The sequence below is a fragment of the Ictidomys tridecemlineatus genome, chromosome 8, assembly GCF_052094955.1.
Source record: "Ictidomys tridecemlineatus isolate mIctTri1 chromosome 8, mIctTri1.hap1, whole genome shotgun sequence".
Lineage (NCBI taxonomy): Eukaryota > Metazoa > Chordata > Mammalia > Rodentia > Sciuridae > Ictidomys > Ictidomys tridecemlineatus.
In genome coordinates this window covers 114,672,803-114,699,900 of record NC_135484.1, presented here as the reverse complement: position 1 = coordinate 114,699,900, position 27,098 = coordinate 114,672,803, and the positions used below count along the sequence as shown (strand labels likewise).

The 27,098-nt window shown below is 49.8% G+C and overlaps 1 protein-coding gene and 1 long non-coding RNA gene across 6 annotated transcripts; one reads left to right on the top strand and one right to left on the bottom strand.

Moving 5' to 3' along the window:
• Nucleotides 1–5,551: 5,551 nt before the first annotated feature.
• On the bottom strand, nucleotides 5,552–15,980 carry LOC144366239 (uncharacterized). 3 transcript variants are annotated; one of them, XR_013425223.1, is made up of 4 exons: nucleotides 15,820–15,980; nucleotides 15,438–15,531; nucleotides 6,206–11,127; nucleotides 5,801–5,927 (listed from the first exon to the last, which is right to left on the bottom strand). It is a non-coding gene; the product is annotated as an uncharacterized LOC144366239 (long non-coding RNA). The 3 variants fall into 3 exon arrangements; XR_013425224.1 differs by lacking the exons at nucleotides 5,801–5,927; nucleotides 15,438–15,531; nucleotides 15,820–15,980 and adding an exon at nucleotides 5,552–5,669 and having other exon boundaries at nucleotides 6,206–15,431; XR_013425222.1 differs by lacking the exons at nucleotides 15,438–15,531; nucleotides 15,820–15,980 and having other exon boundaries at nucleotides 6,206–15,431.
• A 1,051-nt stretch (nucleotides 15,981–17,031) lies between these two features.
• Mapk13 (mitogen-activated protein kinase 13) lies at nucleotides 17,032–24,984 on the top strand. 3 transcript variants are annotated; one of them, XM_078020118.1, is made up of 12 exons: nucleotides 17,063–17,643; nucleotides 18,371–18,500; nucleotides 19,414–19,472; nucleotides 22,034–22,142; nucleotides 22,315–22,344; nucleotides 22,742–22,789; nucleotides 22,913–23,027; nucleotides 23,166–23,237; nucleotides 23,770–23,849; nucleotides 24,062–24,140; nucleotides 24,236–24,412; nucleotides 24,646–24,984. In XM_078020118.1, exons 1-12 carry the CDS (start codon nucleotides 17,525–17,527, stop codon nucleotides 24,726–24,728), a joined length of 1,101 nt encoding a protein of 366 aa, XP_077876244.1. In that variant the 5' UTR covers nucleotides 17,063–17,524; the 3' UTR covers nucleotides 24,729–24,984. The 3 variants fall into 3 exon arrangements, with proteins under 3 accessions (XP_077876245.1, XP_077876244.1, XP_021577440.1); XM_021721765.3 differs by lacking the exons at nucleotides 17,063–17,643; nucleotides 18,371–18,500 and having other exon boundaries at nucleotides 19,408–19,528; XM_078020119.1 differs by lacking the exons at nucleotides 24,062–24,140; nucleotides 24,236–24,412; nucleotides 24,646–24,984 and having other exon boundaries at nucleotides 17,032–17,643; nucleotides 23,120–23,237; nucleotides 23,770–23,850.
• Nucleotides 24,985–27,098: the final 2,114 nt, after the last annotated feature.

Sequence of the window (27,098 nt, the reverse complement as noted above, 5' to 3'; positions counted from 1 at the left end):
GTCTCACAGAAAAGTTCTCAGAGCCCTGACTGATATGCTTCCTTTCTCAGTGTCCTAGGAATGGCACCTGACAGATCCCTCAGGGGGATTGTGAGGCCCAGCCTGGGAGGATCTTGAGAGTGTGAACTTGGGTTTTTTCCTCCTGTGCTGGCCAGTCCTTGGCTGGCCACTGAGGATAATGGCAGAGATAGAAAGCAGATCAACCACAGCCTCCATTCCTGCCCTAAGAGAAAAGGACCCAAATTGTCACATGAGGTACAAGGGTTTGTTCCTCCAGTGAAGCCAATATTGCAAAAATATATTTTGCAAAATGGATTGTGCCTTTTCAGTGTCTCAGGAGGCTGAGGTAGGGGGATAGAGAATTCAAAGGCAGCCTCAGCAAAAATGAGGCACTAAGCAATTCGTGAGATACTATCTCTAAATAAAATAAAGCTGTGGATGTGGCTCAGTGGTTGAATATGCCCAAGTTTAATAGCTGGTACCAAAAAAAAAGGTTACCAGGTGTGGTAGTACATGCCTACAATCCCAGCCATTTGGGAGGCTGAGGCAGGAGGATTGCAAGTTCAAGGCCAGCCTGAGCAACTTAGCAAGATGCTGTCTCAAAAAATTAAAAAGGGTGTGGTGGAGTTGGGGTTGTAGCTCAGTGGTAGAGCACTTGCCTGGCATGTGTGAGGCACTAGGTTCAATTCTCAGCACCACATATAAATAAATAAAAATAAAGGTACACTGACGACTAAAAAATAGATTTAAATAAATAAAAACAAAAGGGCTGGGGATGTGGCTCAGTGGTAAAGCACCCTTGGGTTCAATAACCAGTACCAGACACACTCCCCAAAAGTTGGGGGTTTCTTCAGTTTTGTGTAGGGCTCTCAATCTCCTCATCATCACAGTGTCCTTTTTTACAAGCAGCTGTTGGCACCTACCTCATCACCTTTCCCTTTATTGTTGACTGGCCTGAGTCTACAGATCTCCATTTTTCAGTGACTTTGCTTGATATTTGAGCAGTTTTCTAGCATTTATCAACTTCATCAAATCCACATCGTTTGTAAGACTAGTGATTATTCCAGTTAATCTGCATTGTATTTGCATCATTTGTCATATGTTCACTATACACACCAAGAGAAGACTAGAATTCAAGGGGCAGGATACACTCTGGGTTTAGATACTTATGAAGCAAGGACTATAGAGAAGTAGTCAACTCATTCACGAATGTCTCCATGTTGTAGTGACTTTCACTTCTCTATACAACCTGGTAGCTACAAGGCTTTTGTTAATGAATATGCTGATAATGAAGACCCCTTTTATCCACAATTCAGTATGTTTTAATAACATACGTAGCATTTAGACTTCCAGAAGTCCTCACGAGTGCACAAAAGTGATGGTCGGTGCCACATTCTTTGTACTAGCAAAACGTTGTAGGTAACCTAAATGTCTATCAATAAGGACTTGATTGACTAAGATGGACATCTGGGCAGTGGAATAGCCTAGCATGCAGCTAGGCATGTGTGAATGTGCTAGGTACATTACAAAGGACAAAAAGTAAGTGGCAAATTATAGTATACTCTTACCCATTTATTATTGATAGAAAACACAACTTGAGTATCAGTCAGCTTTCCATTACTGTAACAAACTGACTTGGGTAAACAACTTAAAGGAAGAAAGATTTATTTTGGCTCACATATTCAGAGGTCACTTAGCCCCAACATTTTGGGCCTGTGGCAAGGCAGACATATCTTGGTGGGGAATATATAGTACAGCCAAGCTGCTCACTCCATGGGAGGAAGGAAGAGGGGGTGAGGCAGGATTCTAATAGACCCTTCAAAGACACACCCAGTGGCTACTTCCTCCAACTAGGTTCCATGTCCTAAGTGTCCACTATCTCCCAATAGTGCCATCAACGGGACAAAACCTTCAACACATGAGACTTGGGGGGACATTAAGTTCAAACCAAGCCAGTATACCTTATCGAAAATGATTGGGATTAGAAGTGTTTCAAGTATTGTAATATTTGCATAGACTTTACTAGTGTACCCAACCTAATCCAAAAATCAGAAATCTAAGGCTTTTGAGGGTCAAGTATGACATTCCAACATGACAGCATTTCAGGTTTTCGGATTACATATGCTCCATCTATCTGCACATGGCTGGGAAAAACTTAGAGGCACACCCTCTTATGTTGCTATTGACCAGCTCTAGAGAGTGGAATTGTGTGCTCTTAACATTTTATGCTGTTTATCTAATTTTATTTTTTAAATACTGTGGAATTTGGGAGTTTTATTGTTTTGTTTTGTGGGGTGGTAATCAGAATTTTTTTTTTCCTGATGCAAAAGAGTTTTAAATTCTATGTGACCCGAGAGGCCATCGCTAATTTCAGTTTTTCCTGTTAGAATCAGCTTTTCAAGACAGAACATACTAGTAATGGATTGTGCCCAGCCATCAGGCCTCTGGCAGGCAGAGTTCTCTCACTACTTTGGCGGCTTCTCCACCCAGCTGGGAGGACTCGATGGTTTCTTCCCCACTGGGAGGTTGTATTTTTAAGGAGGCAGGATATTGACATCTGGGCATTAACTGTGGCACTATTGACATCTTGGGTCAGATAATCCTTTGTTGTGAGGGACTGTCCTATGCCTTGTAGGGAGTTAGGGAGTACCCCTGGCCTCTGCCTCCTGGATGCCAGTAGCACACATGTTCCCTTCCACCTGTTGTAACAGCCATAGATCCCTCTAGATGTTACCAAATGTCCTGCAGTTGGCAAGATCATCCTCAGTTGGAAATCACTCATCTAAAGCTTCCTCCCTCTCCTCTGACAGAGTACCCAAGCCCCTCTTCTTGAAAAATATAATTAAGAGTTAACTCTCACTAACCAGTTGTAACATAAAGAAGTGGTTTGGTATCTTGGAAGGAAAGTACAAATTTGAATGGCCCTTGTAAAGACTGGAGTAGATCATTTTGGGGAAAAAGGAAGATGTTTAGTTCAGAGGAAAATTCAGTATCGGGTTAAGGCCATTTCATTTCTCAACAAAACAAAGCAGTGGTGGTGGGAGTGGAGTGAGCTAAGTCGTCCTTTGTTCAGAAGCTCTTTGGCTGTAGCCACAGAAGAGCTGGTGATTAGAGTGGAGTTTGACTACAGGGTTTTCTTAGGCTGGTTATGGAGTACCGTGAATACTGGGTTTTGAAGGCTCAGACCTGGGTTCAAACTAGTTTGACCTCTTATCAAGTAGGTAACCTTGGAATAATAGTTTCTAGCTTTCAGGTGATTGGAAAGAGGAAATGAAATGAATTTCAGTGTGCCAGTTTTGTTGTGCACACTCAAGATCCTGGTTAGGTTGCATCTCACTTGAGTTGACTGACGGGGGCATTGAGACCATCCTGTTAGGGTGAGTTTGGGGTGCTCTACAGCCAGGAACAGTGTCAGCCTGGAGAGCCAATTGGGAGCCGAGCTCCTGAGGACTAGTTAGTCCAGAGGCCGTTTATGGAAATCGCCTGATACTGAAACTAGAAGTTGTGGTCTGAGGACTCACAGCCAATCGGATTCTCTTGTATTGTGAATCTACTTGAAGTGAACAAGAGTTGAATAAGGAAGTTGCCTTAAATCCAATATTGTAACTGAAGAATAAGATTATGTCACCACCTTTTGAGTGTCAGTTGTGGCAAGAGATAAAAAGATGTAAAACCCTAGGCCCAGCCTAGATCCTTGACAGTGACCAGCAGTTCTCAGCCCCATTGGATTCAACACCCTCTGCATAGTTAATATTTCATAACATCCCTTATATAAATCCTGAGGCAAAAGTCATATATAATTCATGTACTCATGGTTTCAACAAAAATACAATGATCTAATATAAATGATGAATAAAGAAAAACACAAACATTTCAGTATGTAGATGCCTAAGCAGAACAACATTAAAGGCATAATAAAGCAGTTAAGTCTCCTGCTCCTGTAGACCATCACCTTGACTGTGACAGCGGTAAGTGCAGAGCAAGGTAGTTGTGTTGCTTTGGCAACTCAAATGCTGTGACTGACGGTAGTCATGATTTTCTGGAATTGGTAAACACTTCTGGGTAAAATTTCAAACAAAACAATTTTTATAATCTTTGAATTTACTCAATTGCAAGCCTGGGAAATTTAGTATGTGAATACCAAAAAAAATTGTTTTCTTTGTAAAATCAAGTTACAGTCTCAACTTGGATAATCATAAATAGTTCTTTTTTTCCCCATTGACATGAATGTGCAGCAGGATGTTTGTGACATGAAGTAATTGATGGTGAGAATCTTACAATGCACGGGTGGCCCCCGGAATACCCCCGATCAGTGTGACATCCAGAAATGACCCCATGGGTTTCCAACATGCACCTATTGAGAACTGCGGACAGACAAAATGACTCAAGGGACATATGGAGCCCTGAGAAGTGAAACACTCTGAAGGACAGACCTGACTTCCTGTCCCTCCACTTTCCCTCCCTCCCTCCCTCCCTACTAGAGGGTGGTTATTTTATGGAACTCCTACTGTATGTGAGGCGATTTGCAGCACTGTACTTGTATTCAATACAAATCTCTCGAATTCTCATCCAGAATCACATTACAACTAAGGGTGGGTTCAACTCAAAATATCAACTTTGAAAGACTCTGAGCTCTAACGGTTTGATGGCATTGGCCTGACCCAGGCCTCTACTGGTTTTTGAAAGAAAATCCAAGACAAATATTCATTCAGCATAATCTCCTCAGGACTTCCTGGCCACCGTGGGGAGAAGTCCGTGGCAGCCATAGGTGGGTACTAGGTGCCTAGTCTCATTCAGCACACACTAGGCCTCTGGTCCTCATCCCTGGACCTTCCCCCTTGCTTGCTTCCTCATCTGGGACAGAGAGGCACTTCCAGTCTCTGGAGAAAAGCCACCTTCCCCTTCAGCCAAAAAAGTGTGTGCCAGCCCTCTAATCTCAACTAAAAATCAGCATGGTTCTCTCTCCAGCCTCCTGTAACTGCCCTTGGTTCTTCTCTACATCCTGCTCTGTCTGTACAATGCCACCAACGTTGCAGTTAGTACAACGCATTTGCTTTCTTTCTTGGCCTTTGCACCTGCCCTAGAGCCCCCTCCTTCTACCCTCCTCCATTCAGCCTCGACATCACTCCCCCTGCCCATCTTTCCTGACCACCCAATCCTAGATAAGGTTTGCCCTCCATGTGCTCCCTGTATTCTGCATTGATCAGTGGTGACACTGGTCACCCTGCTTTGTTTCAGTGTGTCTGGTATGTCAGGGTCACTCAAGATCCCAGTTAGCTTGCATCTCACTCACAAAGGACAAAGGCTTGCAATCAAAGGCCTGAGTTCAAATCCCAGCCCCACTATTTCCTGCTGGTACAAACTTGGGACAAGTTGCTTAGTCTTGGAGCCTGCCTTATAGAGTGGTTGTGAAAATTAAATATTTGAGTTAAGGCATATGAAGCCTTTGACATACAGTAAGTGTTTAATATAAGCTCAAGACTGCATATTCTTGAGGGCATGTATTGTGACTTGTTTGCTAATGTTGCTGAGCATGGCATCTGACACACAGTAGGTAACCAATCTTTATTGATCACATCAGTAGATGACTATCATCTTTTAATCATTTGCAGATCATCTTGTCTTCTACTTCCTGTTTTTACAATTAACAATCTTTAGAAATAGACCATCTAAAGAAAGAAACCAAATAGATACAGATTATCCACCCTGCCGAACAAACCATACTCTATTGGAATTCTTCTTGTTTAAGAAGAGACAAGAATTGGGAGAATTGGATTCTAATTCTCTGTGCTACATCCTGTTTTCGTTTTGTGACATGTTGGGTGCACAGCAATTTTATGAATTAGGACAAGAATCAAAAGATTCCATGGTGTCCAGATAGTTCTTGGATAATTCCTCCTCCATCTCCCACTTTAAAATGAAAACATCTGAAGGAAAAGACAGGGGACAATCATTGGAAGTCGTTATGGTATCACACCCTCATTCAACTATCTACAAATAGCTACTCTTCTGTTGTTTTGGGCACTGGAAATATGGAAAAGAATAAAAGTTAAATTCTCACCCTCATGAAGCTGACATTCTAATGGGGGAAGACAATTGTGAACTATGACTGTAACACCCACCCCCCCACCCCCCCACCCTCCAGGGCCCCAAAGCAGAACCTTGGATCAGCAGTTGCTGGAGACTATGTCTGGGCCAGACGCACCTTTGAGCACCTTCAGCTGACAGGCACTGGGAATTCACATGGAATTCCTCTTGGGTGTTGCCCAGACCTGATCCATTCCAGTGTGAAGTGTGAGGTCATCACCACCGTGACATAAAGACCCAATTCCTCTGGGCCACTGCTCAGGCATGACCGAGCGGATGGTCCTACACAGAACGCTTGGCCAACCACAGTTCTTCCTGGTGAGACAGAGGCAATGACTATCTGATAATGGCTGCTGACAAAGTTCTTGTGGCGGGGAGTGTCCCCATCTGGAAGCAAACACCCAAGTCCCTGCTCTGCCCCCACACGCCCCACCCGGCTCATGGTTAAGAAACATCCTCCCACTTTCTGGCTCCCTCCCCAGTGTTTCTGTGACTTGCACTGAGCTTCTTGGTGTCAAAGCACTTACCACACTACTTTTTCTTAACTAGAATTTTTTCATGACAAATAAAACATGATTATTGTCGAAAGAAAATTTCAGTGTAGCCAGATAGCATCCCTTATCTCACTACCTGGAAATAGTAGCTGTTGAAAGGTTGCTGTAATTCCTAGAAAATTTCCTAAATCTGAAAAGATACATACCTTTAAGATGAAAGCACAAACATAAAGGCATGGTATTCAGTGATCTGTTTCGGGACACCGCATTGAAACCTGGACAGCTACTTTCTTCCTCTAGCCACCATCGTTTCCAGAAAGATTTCAGTGGAGAAGGGCTTTCAAAGCAAAACTCAGAAGCCAAAACTCAGAAACCATAAAGGGAAAGGCAAAGGAGTCTGACTACACGTTGTCGAACTTCCATACATGGGAAGCAGTTTTGCAGGATTTAGTTAAGGACAGGAGTTTCACACAGCTTATGACCCTGCTGTTTGTTCTACTTTGAGTAATTGTTCTACAGAAACTTCCTCATGTTTGCAAGGAACTGACTTTTCACTCAGTATTATCTGTAATAGCAGGAAAAAAAATGGGGAAAAAAAACTCAACCATCCATAGAACAGGAAATCATTCTAGTGCATTCAGGCAATGAACTATTACCCAGCAGAGGAGACAGGTGAACTAGAAGGATTTTGCCTCCTTTGCCCCATTTAGTCTGTGCCCCAGGAAACATTTATGGCTGTCACACTTGGGGGAAGTGGTGAGCAACTGGAATCTAGTGGGTTGACACTGGGATGTGAGTGAACATTCTGCAGTGCACAGCCCGACATCAAAAAATTATCCGGGCCAAAATATCAGGGGTGCTGAGGTTGAGAAACCCTGAGCCCAATGACTCAACATGGGCAGATCTCACCAACAATCGAATGAAAAAGGAAGTTGGATGATCCAGTCTGATATCACACATGCATACACAGCACAACAGAGGAGCAGGTGTGGGAAAGATACACACCAGCCTGGGCATGGGGTTGGGGAGGGGAAGAAAGGGCTTCAGTGGGCCATAGCAGATGGCTTGGGGTCTAATCCAGCTCCCTGGCTTACTTGTGTGTAACTTTGGCAAGATGCTGAATCATTTGAGGCCTTGGTTATCACATCTGTAAAATGGGACAATAATCATGATAGAACCTTCTTTATTGGGTTGTATGAGGATTAAATGAACTCACCTTTGTGGAGCAGGTCATAGCAAGAACTATAAGTTCTGCCACTGCTATTATAATAATTATTGATATCTATAATGTTTTATATTTAAAATAGCAGAAGTGAATATGGCATGTGTGTGAATGAGCTCAGGGGCCTACCTTGAAGAGGACCTCTCTCTTGCCCTGCCCCCATCAGTCCACGAACTTCATCCTCAACTTACTCTGTAGGTGTTCAGTGAGCCCGACCCAGACATACCCTCCAAATCTGGGATGACCCATCGGGGCATTTTTTCCCTGGTTCTTTTTTTTACCCCCTATAATGCTGGAAACTTCTCTTTGTTAATAGATAAACTCTACAGTGATAAGTGTGTGCCCCTTGTCTGTTTTTGACAGCTATGGAGTTATCAGGATAAATGACGGGCACATTCTGTAACGTTGTTAAAATGGTTCTCAAAGCCTGCACCGTTGACAATCCCACCTACGGGTGACGGTGTAGCTTTCTGTTTCCCTTTGGCTCCCTGATAGGGAGCTGTGACGCTTGTCCATGTACCCTCAGTGTCTTGACAGCTGCTGGGCGGAATTTGGTGGCATGAATGAAATCTTTACACCACGTTGCTGAGCAGGTTGGGAGCACAGAGAAGAAATGAGACACTCCTGCCCTCGACGAAACCTGTAACCTAGTGTGGTCTGAAAGGCAATTCCAAATCCAGGCCTGCGGTGCCTGGTCTTCCAGGAGCCTGAGGAGGGAGGAAGTGACCTGGGGGCGCGGCCAGCCAGAGGAGGGGCTACAGACCAGCCTGGAGGAATGAGGGTCCTCCCTGTCCTTGGCCCACAGAGAAATGACCTTCCAGACAGGCAGCACAGGGCTCCGCCCAGGTGTGGTGGGAGGGCCGAGTGAGGAGCACCAGGGAGGTGACTGGAATGGAGGACGTCTGTGACAGACAAGGGGAGGCTCCAATGAGTAAGAAAGGCCTGCCAGGATGATGGAAGCTGAGAAGTTGAGACCTTGTTCTGGAAGCAACTGGGAGCTGCAGGGGTGGGGAGTGGTGGGCGGACGGGCTGCCCTGATCAGGAAGATGGATCACCACCCAGTGGCCACTGGCCTGCTGGTCACCCCTCAACTTTGCTCTCCCAATCTGCCCAGCAGGTGCTCCCTTTTCCCAGGGGACCAGATGAGTGAGGAAGGATGGCCTCTGGCAAAGGTGACGGTGGGAGGCCACACAGGGCCTGTGAGGCAGGGAGGAGCTGCCAGGGCAGCTCAGCCACCAGGTTCAGGCAGCAGCTGGTGGTGTGTGCCCACCGCAGCTCTTTCTGGTCCCTGTTGTCCCAGCTTTGCGTGGGCTGGCGGTGGTGTGAGGGAACTCTCTCGCTGTGACGCTCGAGGTGGGGTTTTGTGCGTCTCTTCTCAACTGCGTGTTCAGTGACACCGGGCTGCTAGAGTGCAGTGGGCCAGGGTGGGGGGGGGATGCACAGCACCCTGACCCAGAGCCTGTCTTTCAGACAGCACAGCTGCTTCCTCCTGGAAGGGAGACAGATTCAGTGAGTAGATACGAGGAGGACGGAAGGGGAGACTCTTGCTTAGGGAAGCCAGATGGGATCCTCAGGAAAGTGAGTGTGCAGCCAAATAACGAGGCTCCCTCGGGAGAATTAATTTCAGATTTCTGAAAGGCAAAGATGGCCCTCCACAGCATCAGACGGTGCTGCCAAGCACGGGGTTTCAGCCCTGCCTCAGTGCCAATCCCAGCTCTTCCTCACTGTGTGACCTTGGGCAAGTCACTTCAGCTCTCTGTGCTTCATTTTTGTTTTATATAAAATGGGGGATACTATTGACCCATCTAGAGGATTCTTAGGATGATTAAATGCTAAGTAAGTAGTGCTCTGTGTACTGTTTTTTTTAAATATGTATAAGTAGAAAAACTGATTATTCAAAGAGGCATTCTGGCTTACCTAAGGTCACACAGCAAATTAGAGGTAGGGCTGAAATCAGAGTCCCAAACCCTGCCACAGCAGGCAGCCCTTGGACCCTGACAGGGGTGCACAGAGCTCCTGGGTTCCACTTGCAGGTTTTGACATGGATGCTTCCATAGAAGGGGATGATCAGCCAGGCCCAAGGCCTCTGTCCTGCAGAGGCAGAGTGCTGAGGTGCACATTCTCCCCTGACTGGGGCAGGGCACACAGAAGTCCTGCCAGGATGGTGACCCGTTACCATAGTTTGACAGGTCATTGGAGATGGGACTGCCCAAGGCACAAAAGTGAGTTGGGCCAACATGTTAGATTCCCACGAGACAGATGCACAGAAAAATTTAACAGCATCCATCTCTAAAGGCCCCACCACACACACCTGCCACTCAGGCAGTCACAGGTGCCAGGCACGCTTCTGGGTTCTTAGAATTCAGCAATGAACAAAATAGACAAAGCCTCTACCCTCATCAACCTGGCACTCTAGTAGTTGAGGACAGCTGATCGATAAGGACATAAATTAGATATGAAAGATCTTGAAGCATAATGAGGCCACCTAAGGGCATAACTGATGAGGAGGATCCCAAAGGATGGAAGAGGACACCTTGCATAATGCCTGCAACCCTGCAGTCTCCTTCCCGCCTAGGAGCTGGTCTTCTCCCATCTTACTGAGAGAAAGAAGCTCAGTAAGACATGCACTCACCCGCTCAAGGTCACATAGCGGTATGCAGTGGCATGATTTCGGACTATCTCCGGTCCTCAGCTCCCTCCCCACTGGCTTGCAGGAGAACAAGCTCACCCAAAGAATGTGGACGTCACCAAGCCTGGGCACATGTGTAGGGAGGACATTCGAGGCCATGGGGTTGGGAGGAAATGCACAGGGCATTGGGGTGAGCCTGGAGTTCACTCTGGAACACCTCCTTGAAGAGGAAAGGAGGGAAGAAGTGAGAGAGGGAGGGGAATTCCAAAGGAATTCTGGCTGTCCAGAGCTTCAGTGGGAGGAGTGGGAGGCAGGGAGGTCCAGCTTTGGAATGGAAGTGTGAGGCGATTCACGGTGAAGAAGAGACCCCCCCCAATCAGGTTGTACACCTGGTTCTTTTGCTATCACACACCGGTCCAGCCTTCTGCTGGAGAGCCACACAGTCATAGACCTCACCTCAGGAAGCAAGAAAAGAACAGAGCAAAGCCAAAAGAGTTCCAGGACACTGTAAAACCAGAGTTTTCTCTGCTTCTACTGGCAGATGGGGTCTTCAGACGTCGCAGGCCTCTGCAGCTGAGGAAGCCTTTGTGTTAGCTGCTCATCAAGGCAGGGGATGCCTGCTGGCATCAGCTCTCCTGGGCGAAGCAGACAAAGCCAGATTCTTCTCCGCTACCACTGAGTGGCGTGTAGGAGCCCTGAAGGGCAAGCCGGGCCCTCCAGTGTTTCAGCAGACCCCAGAAGCTCACTATCAATTTCTTCTTTCTGGGTTCTCCTCTTGTGAATTCAAAGAATGAAATCCCCAGAGGAAGATGCATTTAAGTGTGAAGAAGAAAGAACTTTCTCAAGTTTAAGGGGGACCCCACGGGGTGGCCACTTGAATGTGCTAGTCTTGGGGTTTATATAGCACGCAAGTCAACACGGTTGGTCCAAATTTATGCTAACCCAGTGCTGGAAAAGTAGCAACGCTGTTGGTCAGTGCTCAGGTCTCCGTCCTGGAGTGCCCTGCTCTATTTTCCTGCTGCTCATAGGGAAGCAGGAGGTTGGTGTTGGCTGACTGTGGAGGCTGGGGAGGGGCGGGTTCAGGGTTGTCGTGCTGTATGGAGCAGGTGTTGGCACTGGGCCTGGGCCTGGCAGCTGCTGTGCCACAGGTGAGCACGCCCTGGCCTGCCTCAGCCCGGGCCTGCTGCACCTCAGGCCCACACCAGCATGGCGGGCTCCAGGCAGCCTTGGCCTGTGCTCGCTGCCAGTGCTCCAGCCCACACGGGCTGCCACGACGCCTGGACAAGGGCTTGCCTTCAATTGTACCAACCAACAGGTGACCACACATCCCGACACCTGCAGCTGACCTGTTTCAAACAGACGCCTCCTACTAGCACCTCCTCAGTTCCACCACTGGGGTCTTCAACCCCATCTTCCTCATCCCCTCCTGCACCCAGAAGAGACAGTCATCTCCAGTTCACTCACTCACTAAATATTTATGCCCTGTAAGCCAGGGAGGGTGCTGGGGGTCCAACAGTGACAAGAACACTGCCCTCGCCATCAAGAGTCATTGTGTGATGGTGGAGATAGACACCTCACAGGGGACATGCAGATTCATTAAAATTGTGAGGAAGGCTATCAAGGACAAGGCAAAGGTCACAGGAGAGGAGACTCAGGCGTGGCTGAGGATCCCAGCAGACGTCCCCAGCCACACCATCATGGGATCAAATGGAGGGACCATCCTGGCGCAGGTGCAGGAGGAGTGGAAGGGGCTGCGGAGCTGGGGGGTGTGAAGAAGGGAAGTCTGGCTGAGGTGCTTCCTCAGCACACTTGTCCCTACCCCTGTCCTCCACCAGGGGCTGCTGAAGCTGAGAGCAGGAGGTAGAGCAAGGGCCCTGTGGTTTAGGGCTCATGTGGTTTAGGGTCTCCTGGGAGAAGAGGGGTATCTGTTATTTTGTTGGTGGGATGAATGTTCTGCTCAGGCCTTAAGCCTGCTGGACAGCTCGAGCCCCCAGGAAGGTGAAGAGGTACTGGGGAGAACAGCTTCTTCACCCTGGGTGCATTCTTAATTGGTTTCCAGAAGCCGATAAAGAATCCCCAGGCGCTCCAAGCTGATCCCTAAGGAACTTTCTGGAAGCTGCTGGAATTGGGGAAAGGGATGGGTGCTGGAGGGAAGAGCTGGAGGCCTGATGGGAGGTGGGGACACATGCTTGCAGGGCCATGTGGGAACAAAGTGGGAAACTCCCACCTGGGTTGGTGGAATTCTCTGCTCCTTTGGAAAACAGACTCTTTCCCCGGATATCCACAGGGCTTCATCCTCATCCATCAGGGTTGCTCAGATGTCACCAGAGAGACCTTCCCCGGCCACCCCATTTAACCAGCACCAACAGCCCTTCTTTACAGACTTACCCAGCCTTCTTTACCCTGACTTATTCTCTTCATAGCATTTAATGCAGCCCGACTTAGCATCTGATCAAATCACATGAAATTGTTAAATATCAGAAATCTCGTGTGATCCAACCCAACACCACCCAGGTGTTTGCTGGTTTTCTCTGCCTCCCCCTGGAGCGCCAGCCCCAAGGGGGAGGTGTTTGGTCTGTTCCTTTTCTGTTACATCCCCCACACCCAGATCAGTCCCTGGCACACAGTGGACTCTCAGTACATGAGAGCTGGAGGGATGAATAGCTGGAGGGATTAATCCTTGCACTGGGTCCTTGGAAAAAAACTTAACAAAGGAGTTGGATGTGGATTGGAGCCGAGTAGAGGGCTGATGCTGGGATAGAAACAAAACCACCAAACGGTGGGAGTGCTGGGCAGAGCTGGGCCTGCTCACAGCCTGTTGGACAAGGAGCATCTGGCAGGCCCTGAATGAGGCCCATCTCGTGGCATCTCTTTTGGTCTTCATAATGGTCTTGTGGCTATTACTCCCACTTCACAGAGGAGGAAACAGAGAGGCTAACTAACTTGAGTAAGGTCACACAGCTCAACAAGTCACAGGGCAGCTCACACATGCTGTCTTTCTCCTGCATCTCCCTGACTTCTTGCAATTTCCATTGCTTTGTGGCATTTTGGGTGCTCCACAAGAGGACTGGCATCTCTCAGAGCAGGGCCACAGCATGCAGACTCCCTTGGCCTGTTCTATCCCCCTGGGGCCCAGGTGGAGGTCCCCTGCCAGCAGTGTGAGAACGTGCACTGTTGTGTGGGACAGAGATGGCGTCTGAGGGGCTGTTGTGTTCCCAAGCAGATGGAGTCTGGGTGGCCAGTAGAGAGATGTGGCCTAATGATCAGGTGGAGCTTTGTCTCGATCTCTATGAAACTAACCATCAGTCCCAAACCATGCCCCTGCCCTCCAGTCTCACAGCCTAGCTTGGGACACAGCCCTAGGATGACAGCCAAGCGCCTGCTGGGTAACAGGCAACCTGGTTGGTGCTTAAATGTACAGACCTGGGAGCCAAAATCCAGGTTTGAAAACAATGTCCACCACCTTCTCAGTCATATGTGACCTTGGGCAAATTACTAAGCCTCTCTGGGCCTCAGTCTCTTCATCTGTACTTTGAGAATAACAGACCAAAGCAGTTCTGACATGTGTGAGCTCCCAGGTCCTTTCAGCCAGCCTTGGTGGCTCAGATCAGGCCTGGCACAGCACAGTCCTGGTCCTGTCTGTGCCCACTCAGTTTCATAAACATCAACATCCAACAAGGCCATCTGTCACCAGGATGGATCAAGACAAAAAACAGACTGATTCATAATTATGTATCTAAACAGAGACAAAACATGAATAGTGTCCAAACACAAAAATGACCAAACACTCTCCTGTTATATGGCGAATCAGAGTAAAAGCTTCTTCTTCTTTTTTTTTTTTTTTTTTTTGGTACTGAGATTGAACCCAGGGGCACTTTACCACTGAGCTAAGTCCCTAGTCCTTTTTATTTTAAGACAGGGTCTTGCTTAATTGCTGAGGCTGGTCTTGAACTTACAATCCTCTTCCTGCTTCAGCTTCCCGAATCACTGTGATTTCAAGTGTGAACTATTTTTTTAAAAAACTCTTCTTTACCAGCTAAAGCTTCTGTCTCTTTCTAGACTGCCCTCCTTAGGCAAGATTTATTAAGACACCCAATCGCAGAATGAGCTCCACTTCTTGACAGCATCCAGTCCAGAACAAAGTCTCACTGCCTTAAGCTCTCCCCCAAGTTCCCTAACCACCCAAACCTTCTAAAACCTTCCTAATGCCCTCTCACTGAGATCCCCACAGCACATGCTCTCCCTTGCTGCGAGGAGTAACTCACTCAGCTTGTACACCTCAGGTGCATTTCTGGCAACCTGTGGCTGGAGGCAATGAAAGCCCTTATCTAACTGACCATGGTTAAGACTATAGTTACCTTTACTTGGAATGTTGCCCACCTTAGACTCTAAATACACAAATATTTCCATTTATGATTTTTCTACATTACAATGATATAGAAATGATATGCATTCAGTAGAGTAGCAACCACACTCTAGATTTTTATACATTTTTTTTAACCCCAGGCTAGTCATATGCTGTATAATCTCTCCTGCTGCTGGGCAGCGGCTGTGACCCACGGCTCTGCCATCATAAGTCTCTATACCAAAGTTGGTCTCCTAAGCCCCTGCCTCTTTATTATAGGGCAGAAACCAACAGACAACAAGGAGGCAGTGTCTGGGGAGAAGAGCAAAGGGGCCTTGGAGACAAGGAGAAGAGCCCAGGGCTTGGGGATGTAGAGTACCAAGATGTCCTCAGCAACCTTCCTGCTCCTCCCCTTCCATTCCTGACTTCCTTGACTGGATTCTAAGCCCTTCCCTCCAAGGCTGCCAAGTTGCTGAGTAAACACAGGTCTAGCAAGGCCCAAAGTGGGGGACAGTGTCATCAGAGTCACAGTCAGTGTGGCCTGAGTCACTTCCTGACCCTTGCTCAAGAGGTGTCCAGAGCCATGGCCAGAGTAGCCAGCTGGTGCCCTGGAAGGACTGCACCTGCCTGGGCAGGGACGGTGTCCCCAGCGTTCCTCACCTTCCTGGGTCTCTTTGCCACACCACAGAGCGATTTCAGCCTCTGCCCAGGGTCAGGTCCAAATACCATCCCCTTTTCCTGCTGGAACCTTTACCTGGGGAAAACAAAACAAAACAAATTAACAAACAAGACCCCTAAGTTTCTCTGGACAACTTTCTCTTGTCTGTGCCCAGTCCTAGAATCAGATTTCTAGAATTCCACCCTCAATTCAGACTCAGGACATCTTCCACTGATGCCACCAACCCAAAGGTCCCAAACTTCTACAGCACTCCCAGGCATGTCTCCACCCCTTCCCTTCTCCTTCCAAGGTGTCTCAGGGCCAGAGCAGAAGAGGGGGCAAGGAAAGGGGGAAGGGATGGGTCAGATACACAGGGCAGGTGACCTGAGGGAGGCAGGGTTTGGTCAGTAGGCAGCCTTATATGGTGTAGGTGAGGCAGATCATTAAAACACAGGCATTTCCTTTAAGGAGCAATGCTTCTCCTCCTAGAGATACTGCATATCCTGGTAGCCCAGAGTCTGGGCTCTAGAATCAGCCTGTACCTGTGTCTTCACCCAGCTCTGCCTCATCAGTGTGACCTTGGGCAAACTATTTAACCTCTTGCTACCTTGGGTGCCTCATCTCTAAAGTAAGGCTAATCATGGTACTGACTCATGGCCTCTTACCATGGCTGAGTTATGTATGTACAACACTTAAAATAATGACTGGCACATGGCAAACACAAGTGTTCATTTTATATATATATATATATTATTAAACAAGAAATGGGCTGTTTCTGCCTTTCATTCTCCATATATTTATTGATATTCTATCCTGGTTCCAGAGATGAAGATAGATTTTCTGCCCACAATAACTTTGCACAGTTCTGGGGGATCTTGCATCCCCCATCCACCCCCAAATGGTCCTTCAGGTTGTGCCTAATGCCACAGGACCTTGTAGGAGGTGTTTTGACACAGGAATTGGGGGCTTCCTAGTACAGATCCCCAGCTTGCTCAAGGCATCTAACAAATTCCTTTCCTTTTAAAGACACACTTTCTCTCTAACAAATGAAGCAAATGGTCCCTGCCCCTTCCACAAGTCCACAGGTCACCATTTTCTGCCCCTTATCCTGTTGCCCAGAGAACCTACAGATTTAATGTGAAAAAAAGAATTTTGGGGGGCGCCACTAGTCACAAGTGGTTCATGCATGGCTCTAGTTTGTCATTGTCCTCATGGGGCATCAGGAAGCCCACCAAATCTGTGTTTCAAACCTGGAAATATGTATCTGTGTGGACAGGTGGTAAATTAGTGCTGTTTATTTTAGGTGTGAGAATGATATTGTGATTATTGGTTTTCTTAAATCTTTATCATTCGGAGATTTAGAAGACATTCCGGATGAGGGCTGGGGTTGTGGCTCAGTGGTGGAGCACTTGCCTAGCACGTGTGAGGCACTGGGTTCAATCTTCAGCACCATATAAAAGTAAATAAATAAAAATAGATCGTTATAAAAAATATGAATGAAATGACGCCTGGGTCTTGCTTCAAAGTAAGGTAGCCGAGGGACGGGGGTGGAGGAAATAAAATTGACGACGAGGACAACGAGTTGGTGTCATGGCCGAAGCTGAAGAACAGTGTCATGGGGTTCATGAGAACCCCATTATCTGTGGGAGTTTGTTTTCACAAATCGCCTTCAAAACTCCGGGGCAGCTCGTCCCACGGAGACCGGGACTGGAGGCAGCCGAGGCCCGGCTTCTTCGGGTCTGGTCCGCTCCCACCGGGTCCCGACGGCCGGGCGCGCCCCTTCCTCGGAGCAGGCTGCAGTCCCGGGCGCGGCGCACCTGCGGGGCCTCGGGGCCACACACGCTGCGTGTCGGGCGGAAACGTGGGTGCGCTGGGCCGAGAGGCGGGCCAGGGCGTGGCGGCGCTCGGCGCACCTGGGCGAGCCGGCAGGTGGACGCGTCGCCGACCGGTGCCCCCGCCCCGGCGCGGGGGAGGAGCGGGTGGCGCGGGGCGGGATCGGCCGGGGACCGCGGGCGGGCTGGGGCGCTGGGATCCCGGCGGGCAGCCACCGCAGCCGCCGCGCTGGGGCCGCCGAGATTGGGTGCCCGGGATGAGCCTTACCCGGAAAAAGGGCTTCTACAAGCAGGACGTCAACAAGACCGCCTGGGAGCTGCCCAAGACCTACCTGTGCCCGACGCACGTCGGCAGCGGGGCCTATGGCGCCGTGTGGTGAGACCCCCGGGCCTGCGTGGCCGCTGCAGGGCGCGGGGGGCGCCTGGGCGTCGAGGCGGGAGCTCGGCGGGCGCCCGTGCTCCTTCAGCAAGTCGTGGCGGGCGCCCCGCACGCCTGGGTCCTCCCGGACCGCCCTGGGCTCTTCCCTTCCCTGCACTACCCGAGGACACCAGGGTCCAGCGTCCCCCCACCCCCCCGGGGGGTGGCGTTCCAGAAGCCGGGAAGGGGCGGTGGGCCGGACAGGGAAGGAGAGAGAAGCCTCAGGCTGCGGCACAATCTGGTTCGGGGCCACCCCATGCACAGGGGTGGCTGCGTGGGTTCTCTGTGGGTTGAAGTAGGACTGGATGGGTGCTCCAGGCTCTAATGTCATAAAGGGCTCCAGAGTTCATGGGGCAAATCCCCATCGTTCCAGCTGAGTCCACCGGGGCCCCTAGAGGGGGAAGGAACTTGCCAAATTGCATAGTGAGATTCCTGAATCCTGTAGGCAAAAGAGTGTTTCTGCCCCCTGGTGTGTTTCCCCTGCCCCCGTTGCTGCCACCCATTTCCCACAGCTTCCTGCTGCACTCCAAGTTCTGGGTGTTGGGCATTGGATCCTCCCAGCTAGCCTGCTAGCCTTGTCTGGGGTGCAGAGGTGAGGGTGGCCTAGGAGGTACCATCCGGGATCTGGAGTAGGTGGTACTCAGGAGGAAACCCGCTGCCCGCTGACCTTCCTATGCCCCTGCAGCTCCGCCATTGACAAGCGGTCAGGGGAGAAGGTGGCCATCAAGAAGCTGAGCAGGCCTTTCCAGTCTGAGATCTTCGCTAAGCGGGCTTATCGAGAGCTCCTGCTGCTGAAGCACATGCAGCATGAGAACGTAGGCTGAACCTGGGTGGTGGGAAGGCAGGGAGGGAGGCCCCAGACGGCCGGCCACGGCCCTGCAGTGACCCTGATAACAACAATAATATATACTTATTGAGCACTAACTGCCCTCTATGTACGTTGTAACATCTTTGCATGAATTGACTAATATTATCCTTTCCATAAGGAGATAAATATTAGTGCCCCGGTGTCACAGATGGGGGAGTTGAAGCATAGAAAGACTCCTGGTTATGTGGTTCATCAAGAGCAGAACTGGGATTTGGATCTAGCCAACCAGACTGAGTACATGACCATTAGGCTATCCGGTCTGATAGAAACAACCAGAAAAGCCAATGATCCAGCTCTGGACCTGGCAACAGGGCTTCCCTCCAGGATACCTAGATTGGAGGGCGAATAAAATAGTGATTGCCAAGGATTTTGTACATTTTAAGTCCCATCCCTTTCAGCACACCCCTCCTCTGTGGCCTTCAGTCAGGGGTGATCTTGCCTCTGACTGAACTATCCCCATGGCAGGCAAGGACAGATGTGGCTGGAGATCCAAGGTCGAGATCAGGAGCCTGCTGGTTGAGACATCTTTCCCCCTTCCCTCCTTTTCTTCTTTTAACCCTCGTGGTTTTAAGTCGAGTGAGTTTGTGCCACTTGACCTGAACACCAGGTGTGGAAGCAACCACTTTGTCTTCTCCCTACCTCCCCCTTTCCCCAGCCTGACTCTCCATTATAGTTTAACACAGGCTATCTCCCAGATTGGGGGGGATTTGCCCCTTTTACTGCTTCCAAGCATTTTGGGGACCTGCTTCTTGCTCGAGGTGGTATAGCGGGACAGGATGGGCGCTCTTTAGACTGGGGCCCAGACAGAGTGGAGAGGAGGGGCAATGACTTCCAGTCCTCACTGGCAACTTCCTTCCCAGGTCATTGGGCTCCTGGATGTCTTCACCCCAGCCTCCTCCCTGCGCAACTTCCATGACTTGTGAGTAAGGCTGCGCTGAGTTCTGGGCAATTGCAGGTCTTGCTTGCCGCTCAGCAGTAAGTTGGGGGAATATCCTGATGGTTTTTCCTGGGTGGAGGGCTTGCTGCCCTGGCAGTCTCTGTGCCTGTGGGCTGTCAAGGTGAGGTTCTCTCTGGAGAGGTAGCATCAGCCCAGAGTGGAAGAAAAGCAGGCAGAATGGGGGGGGGGGGTTGTGTGGTACCTGCCTGGTAGGGAGCTGTCTGCACAGTTACTTTGCTTATTACCCAGTTTTACCACCACAAAGGCATCCCTGCCAATCCCCACAGGGTTTGCACTGTCTCCCTTTACCGTTCCCCCTGGGGACCTAGGTGTAGCTCTGGACCATAAGCCTTTTTCTAGCTTGAAGTGAGGATCAGGTACCCTTGGCTGCCTCTGGGGTATTTGCCAGTTATACAGAATCAGGACATTTAATCGTTGAGTGTCTGGCTTTGCTATTGCACTGTCTGAATGAGACGCGACAGATTGACAATATTGTGATGTTTAGGATGTGAGTGAAGGCCAACAGCTGGCTCGGCCCAGCTTCGAGTCCAGACTCAATTCCACAAGCAGCCACAAGTCCATGGAGGTTTGGAGCAGGGCAGTGATGTGGTCAGATGCAATTTGAGGGATGCTCAAGCAGCAGGGAGTACCTCCAGGGAGGAGGGAAGACATGGAGGCCAGTGGAACAGACCTGGATCTACAGTCCAAGGGAAGGGGATGTTGGTGGCAGACCTGACACCTGTTTGGGAGGCAGCACTAAAAAATATTGTGTCTTTTGGGATGCAGGGGCTGAGGAGGTGTAGGTAGGGAGATGCTTGGGCTCCTGCTTGGAATACAAGGCAGAGGAAGAACAGACCTTGGGGAAAAGATAATGAACTTCACTTTGGACACTTCACTTTTATAGAACCTTGAACTTTCAAGTGTTTAATCAGAGTTGCAAATAAATATGAACCTCAGGAGAGGTTCAGGGTTAATGATATGGATTGGATTAGTGATACAGATTTGGTTTGGAATAATCACCTTTGGATGGTAGTTGAAGCCCAAGAACAGGTATAAAACATGATATGATAATGTGATTCTGAGCCACATTAGAGGGAAGGTAGAAAAGGATGAGCAAATCAAAATAAAGCTGATCAGCTGGGCATAGTGGTGCACACCTATAATCCCAGCAGTTTGGGAGGCTGAGGAAGGAGGATCTTGACTTCAAAGCCAGCCTCAGCAATTTAGTGAGGCCTTAGCAACTTAGTGAGACCCATATATATATATATATATATATATATCTGATTAGAGAAAGAGGGGAGTTGGCAGAGAATTTTCAAGGAGTATTGGACTTTGTGAAAGGAAAAACAGGAAGAAAAGGATCCTGGTGACTTTGTGGGGTGGTCGATGAATAATGTGGCTATAGGACAGGAACAGAAGCCAGGTTGTCAGGGAATGGAGTGTGAATGCAGAGTCAGGGAGTATGGAACACCCTTCTAGAAGTTTGGTGGCAAGAGAGGAAGAAGTAGTGGTCACTTAAAGAAGCAAAGTTGCCAGGCATTGATGGCACACGCCTGTAATCCCAGCAGTTTGGGAGGCTGAGGCAGTAAGATTGTGAGTTCAAAGCCAGCCTCAGCAACAGCAAGGCGCTAAGCAACTCAGCGAGACCCTGTCTCTAATAAAATATAAAAAAGGTCTGGGGATGTGGCTTGGTGGCTTAGCACCCCTGGATTCAATCCCTGGTACCAAAAAAGAAAAAGAAAAAAAAAAAGCAGTAAAGTTGCAAAACTTAAGCAACGTTTTGAGCCAGAAGAAAGGACCAGGGTTCATGCAGAAGTGAAGGACATAGCAGAGGGATTGTGTGTGGAACAAGGTCCTAGAGAGGAGGTGGTATGGTCAGGCAGAAGGTGGCTTCAAGAATTTAGGGACCCTTGGAGATGGCATCCACTATGTCTGGTTTTAAAAAATATTTGTATGGTAATCTGTTGTCTTTTGTTCTGGAATTTTGCTGTTACTACCTTGAGTAACAGTTACATTTTGCTGACCACGACTTGTTTTGTAATCCCACAAGAGGGTGCAACACCCCAGCCACCTTCTTCTTCCACCTTCCTGAAAATTGTTGTATTGTTTCCTTCTTGGAAGGGCAGACAATTGTTAACGGTGCCAGCTCAGCTGGGCATGAACCCCTGAGAGAGAAGACATTTGGACAGAAACAGAAGGAAATACTGGCAGATGCTTCTAGCTCCCAGCTGAGGTTTGCTGTGGAGTGTGAAGGAGGCAAGGAGAGGGCACCTTTGAAGAGCGGGAACACAGCTCCACTTAGTTTTCCTGAGCAGGCTCCAAAGCCATGTTTACCCTGAGCTCTGCCAACTGGGCAGCCTGCCACAGGGACGGTGGAAGCCAGGAGCCCTGAGGCCCATATGAGCCTGATTCTTCTTACACCTTCTTGCCTGAGATCCTCTCTAAGGCTCTGTTCTGTCCCCACCACTGTGCCCCACCTCTGAGCCAAGACCTGGGTCTGGGTGGGGGCTGGAGCTGTGCCAAGAAGTCCTCGTGCCTTCCAGCTACCTGGTGATGCCCTTCATGCAGACAGACCTGCAGAAGATCATGGGGATGGAGTTCAGTGAGGAGAAGATCCAGTATCTGGTGTATCAGATGCTCAAAGGTCTTAAGGTGGGTGGGGGCTATGAGGATGGCAGAGAGGGTTCCTTGGTGTTGAGACCCAAGGTTCAGGGAGGGCTGGAGGGAGCGCATCCTAATGGGTGAAGGAGGTTACGAGGCGGCCTGCTGAGCTGGCTTGGAAACTGGAGTGCAAGACTTACCCTTCTCTCTCTCTCCCACTCAGTACATCCACTCGGCTGGGGTTGTCCACAGGGTGAGTGCTTTCTCTGCTTTGGTTCTCAGGGGTCCCTGACCCACTCCTGGAAGAGTGGGGTCCTCTAGCAACTAGGGAGTTGGGAGAGTTGGGGAGAGAGGAGGATTTTCAGGAACACGGAATATGGAAGAATTGTTGTATTGTGGAAAATTTTGTGGGGGAATTGTTACAAAGTGAGCCCTGAGCTGGGGTGTCAGGCTTCAGGAATCAATCAGGAGACTGTAGAGCTGGATGGGTCCCTAGATAACACTGAGTGTAACCCTCATTTGACACACGAGGAAATAGTCCAGAGAGGGCAAGGGGCCTGGCTAAGGCCACCGTGCTGGGGGTGGCAGAGCCAGAAGGAGCTCTGTCTCTGTCTCTCAGCCCAGTGCTCACTCTGTGTCCTCCCACCCAGGACCTGAAGCCAGGCAACCTGGCCGTGAACGAGGACTGCGAGCTGAAGGTGAGTGGGCTGAGGACAGGCCCAGTCCGGGTTGGGGTGGGCCCCTTCTTGCAGGAGCTCCTCAGAGCTGCTCCAGAGCGCCTGCTCTGCCAGCTCCTTCTTCCTGTGTCCCTTGAGCCTTAGATCCTGGATTTTGGGCTGGCACGGCCTGCAGATACTGAGATGACTGGCTACGTGGTGACCCGTTGGTACCGGGCCCCTGAAGTGATCCTCAGCTGGATGCATTATAACCAGACTGGTCAGTTGTCGGCTGCTGGGGTGGAGGCTGGGGCTGGCCTGCTCTGGCGGCTTCCCTGAGGTCATCTGGTTACTCTGTGTGACTGATCGCAGGGTCTGGTCAGACGGGCCAGGTGACACTTCCTTCCTCCCTCTGCAGTGGACATTTGGTCTGTCGGCTGCATCATGGCTGAAATGCTGACCGGGAAAACTCTGTTCAAGGGGAAAGACTGTATCCTTTCCTGGAAACACCAGACTGCAACCGGGGACCATTCCTTCAGGACACACTTTATTTAAATAACTCTGTCTTTCTTAGTGCAAAAGTAATACCCACGGTCTGTAGAAGAATTTTAAAATGCAGACGAGCAGAACAATGAAAACGAGACCCTTAAATTCCACTACCACGTAGAGGATGCACTCCCCACACCGATGGAGATTTGCAGGCACAGGGGACATGGAGTCTGTCCTGCTCAGCTGGCAGTGCCAGGGTCGGGGGAGAAGATAAGGAAATAAGGGTGGCTGAGAGGGATGAGGGCTAGGAGGTCCATGTGCTCTGGCAGCGTTTTTCAGGAGGGACCCCTCCTTCTTGGCCTGGCCCGTGGCCTGGCCCGTCGGGAAGACCTCTGGAGACAGTCTGAAGGCTGAGCCTCCTGTCCTGAGAGCAGGAAGTGGTCAGGCAGGTCTGGAGCCTGCACCATGGCCACAGAGAGGGTGGGCTCTGACGCATCAGCCGAGAGTGAGGGGGCACCTTAACCACTGCCAAGACCTGGACCAGTTGACCCAGATCCTGAAAGTGACTGGGGTGCCAGGCGCAGAGTTTGTGCAGAAGCTGAATGACAAAGCGGTGGGTAGCAAATGGCCTGAGTGGGCCTAGGCTATGGGCTTGGCTAACCTCAGGGCCAGGTGGGTGGGGGGCCTTTGGAATGGGGGCTCACCTGTGTCTGCCCATAGCATCCCTCTTCCCAGCCTAAACCTTCAACCCTGCTCTGGGACTTTTCTGAAATCCCCGCTTGGTACTCTGAGGCCTGAGGAATCCCATGCTTTTCTATCTTCTAGGCCAAATCCTACATCCAGGCCCTGCCACAGAGCCCCAAGAAGGACTTCACTCAGCTCTTTCCACGCGCCAGTCCTCAGGGTGAGTCTTGGGCTTGGTCCCCAGGGGCCTCCCAGTCCCTCCTGGCAGGCGGGCTCCCCCAGGCCTGGGGTGGGAGGCTCACGGCTGTTCTGTAGCCACAGACCTGCTGGAGAAGATGCTGGAACTGGACGTGGACAAGCGTCTGACGGCCTCACAGGCCCTGGCCCACCCCTTCTTTGAACCTTTCCGGGACCCTGAGGAGGAGACTGAGGCCCAGCAGCCGTTTGACGATGCCTTAGAGCACCAGAAGCTCACAGTGGACGAATGGAAGCGTAAGAGCCGGGATCCAGCTCCTCCCTCTCTGCCTTCAGCCTGTCTCCTTGTTGTCATGCCTGGCTTCTGCTGGCCCCACCTGCCACCCGAGACTCCTGCCTGCTTCCCTCCAAGTGGCTATGATTTCCTGTGTGTCTTCTCTTTGGACTGATCTCCTGCTCCATGCGGGCTGTGGGCTGGGCTCCCTCCTAAGCATCCTCCCGCTCACCTGAAATCACCCTGTCTCTCCTAGAGCACATCTACAAGGAGATCGTGAACTTCAGCCCCATTGCCCGGAAGGACTCGCGGCGCCGGAGTGGCATGAGGCTGCAGTGACTCTTCCAGCCAGGCCCCCGGCTGAGCCAGGGGACTACCACGTGGCGCCACCAGCCAGACACTGCCCCAGAACCAATATTTAGTTGTCACTACTAAAGTCTCAACCCTTCACAGATTATATATAGCCTCTCAAGCAGAAGATAGAAATGCCTTCCCCAGACCTAGGCATGGGGCCAGATAGAATTTAGTGGTGTTGTTGGGGAGGAAATAGCTCTGATCAAAATGAGTTGCATTAAAATGCCTGTCTGGGGAATCACCTGAGTGTGGAGTCCTTTCCTTTCCAGCTGTAGGGGTGCTGAGAGGGTTGGGCTGAGTCGGACCACCCATCAATGGCCATGATGCTGTATCAGTTTCTTAGAGCTGCTGTAACAACCACCCACAAACTAGGAGGCGTAAAACAACAGAAATTTTATTCTGTCACAGTTCTGGAGGCCAGAAGTCCAAGATCAAGGTGTTGGTGAAGCCAACCTCTCTCAGAAGATTGTAGAAAACAATCCTTCCTTCCTTCTTTAGCTGCTGATGGCTCCGGGCATTCCTTGGCCTTTCTTTTTTTTTTTTTTTTTTTTAATATTTATTTATTTAGTTAGTTAGTTAGTTACTTAGTTTTCGGCGGACACAACATCTTTGTTGGTATGTGGTGCTGAGGATCGAACCCGGGCCGCACGCATGCCAGGCGAGCACGCTACCGCTTGAGCCACATCCCCAGCCCCTCCTTGGCCTTTCTTGGCCTGTAGCGGCATCACTCTACCCTCTCCAGTGTCCACATGGTCCTCTCTGTGCCTCCCTCTGTCTGTCCTCTGATATGGGGACACCAGTCATTTTCTAGGTCCACCCTAATCCAGCATGATCTCATCTCAATCCTGATTATGTCTGCAAAGACTATTCTCAAATACAGTCATATTCTGAGGCTCCAGGGGGATATGATTTTTTTTCTTTTTTTTTTTTTTGGTGGGGGGACAGCATTCAACCCCCTCCTGGGTCCTGCGCTCAGGCCTTGTGCTCTGTGTAGAGCCAAATGTGTTTGGCTGCTAAAGGAAGAGTGTTGCAGAGGGAACTGCAGCTGGCGAGGCGTTGCATCCAGGTTATTTTGGGTGAACAAGAGGCGATTGGATAGGAAGCGGCAGTGGCTTGTTGACTGGGAGCTGTAGAAGGCAGAATGGGCTGCTGCTTGGCTTAAGACAAACCAAGCTGCTCCTTTCCCATTTAGGGAGATGGCCTGTCTCTCCAGAGCTTTAACCTGACAATGCCTAAGGTTCTTCTGTTCAGGTTTGAAAAACTTTAATAAATTCCCATTTGTACCACTCGTCAGGAGCCTGCTCTGGAGTTCCCGCCCTGGGCATGGTGGATCTCAAACATCCCCCTGCATCAGAAGAACGTGTTAAAATGCAGATTCCTGGGCCTAGCCCAGGGATACTGATTCAGCAGGCCTGGAGTTGAGACTCTGGAACACACATGTGAACGAGGACCCCTCATTTTGACTCAAGCCCAGTGGTTCTGATGGATGTCAGTCCACATTTAGAGAAGCTTCTAGCTGATCTCAGTACCACTTTGTCAGGAGGCCTGGGTGAGAAAGTGGAAGACACCGGTTCTGGGGGGTGGCGTGGGTCATATATGCTTCACTCTCGCTTCATGTTAAGACTGAGGTCAGATGGAGCAGTTTCAGGGCAGTGAAACTCTTCTGTGTCATCCTGCCACAGTGTATATGTGTTGTCTCTGTTAAACTTAGCACAATGCCCCTTTCAAATCAGCTATAAGCTTTGGTTGGTGACAATGTACTAGATTTGGTTCATCATTTGTAACAATTCACCACACTAGAGCAAGATGGTAATGATGGAAAACAATGTACCAGTGTTGGTTTATCATTTGTAACAATTTATCACACCAGTGCAACATGGGGGAACCCTTTGTACTTTCTACAAAACTAAAATGGCTCTAAAAATAAAGTTGATTAGTAAACAACAAAATCCCTGAGGCCCCAGAGAGATGAGGTCAGATACCAAGGGCTAGGAAGTGCTGGAGGCAGAATAAGAACCCAGGCAGGCTTGACTACTGTGCCAAAGGCCCCAGACAAATCTGGAACCCGGGGTTGCCTAGCCTCCTTCCGGTTGCCTAGTTCTCCAGCCCCTTCACTGCTGGCTGTGTCCATGGGCCATTCTTTCCCACGGAGAGGATGGTCATCAATACAGGACAAGTCCTTGGCCTGGACTGCCCACGTCCTGCCTTAGCTCTGGCCTTCCCGGTTACTAAGCTGACCCAGGTTCCATGAATCTAAACTCTTCTAAGTCTTCTTCTGAGACTCCTCATCAGCTCCAAGGAAAGGGTCCCACCTTTTCAGCCTGGCATTCACAGCCTCCAGCACCCTCTCTAACC

Bases quoted from the DNA above. Each gene is read 5' to 3' on its own strand.
- Mapk13 (XM_078020119.1), top strand. From the start codon at position 17,051: ATGGGGTTCATGAGAACCCCATTATCTGTGGGAGTTTGTTTTCACAAA. The intron at 18,501-19,413 runs GTAGGCTGAACC...CTTCCTTCCCAG, and splicing joins AGCACATGCAGCATGAGAAC to GTCATTGGGCTCCTGGATGT. The intron at 22,790-22,912 runs GTGAGTGGGCTG...CTTGAGCCTTAG, and splicing joins ACGAGGACTGCGAGCTGAAG to ATCCTGGATTTTGGGCTGGC.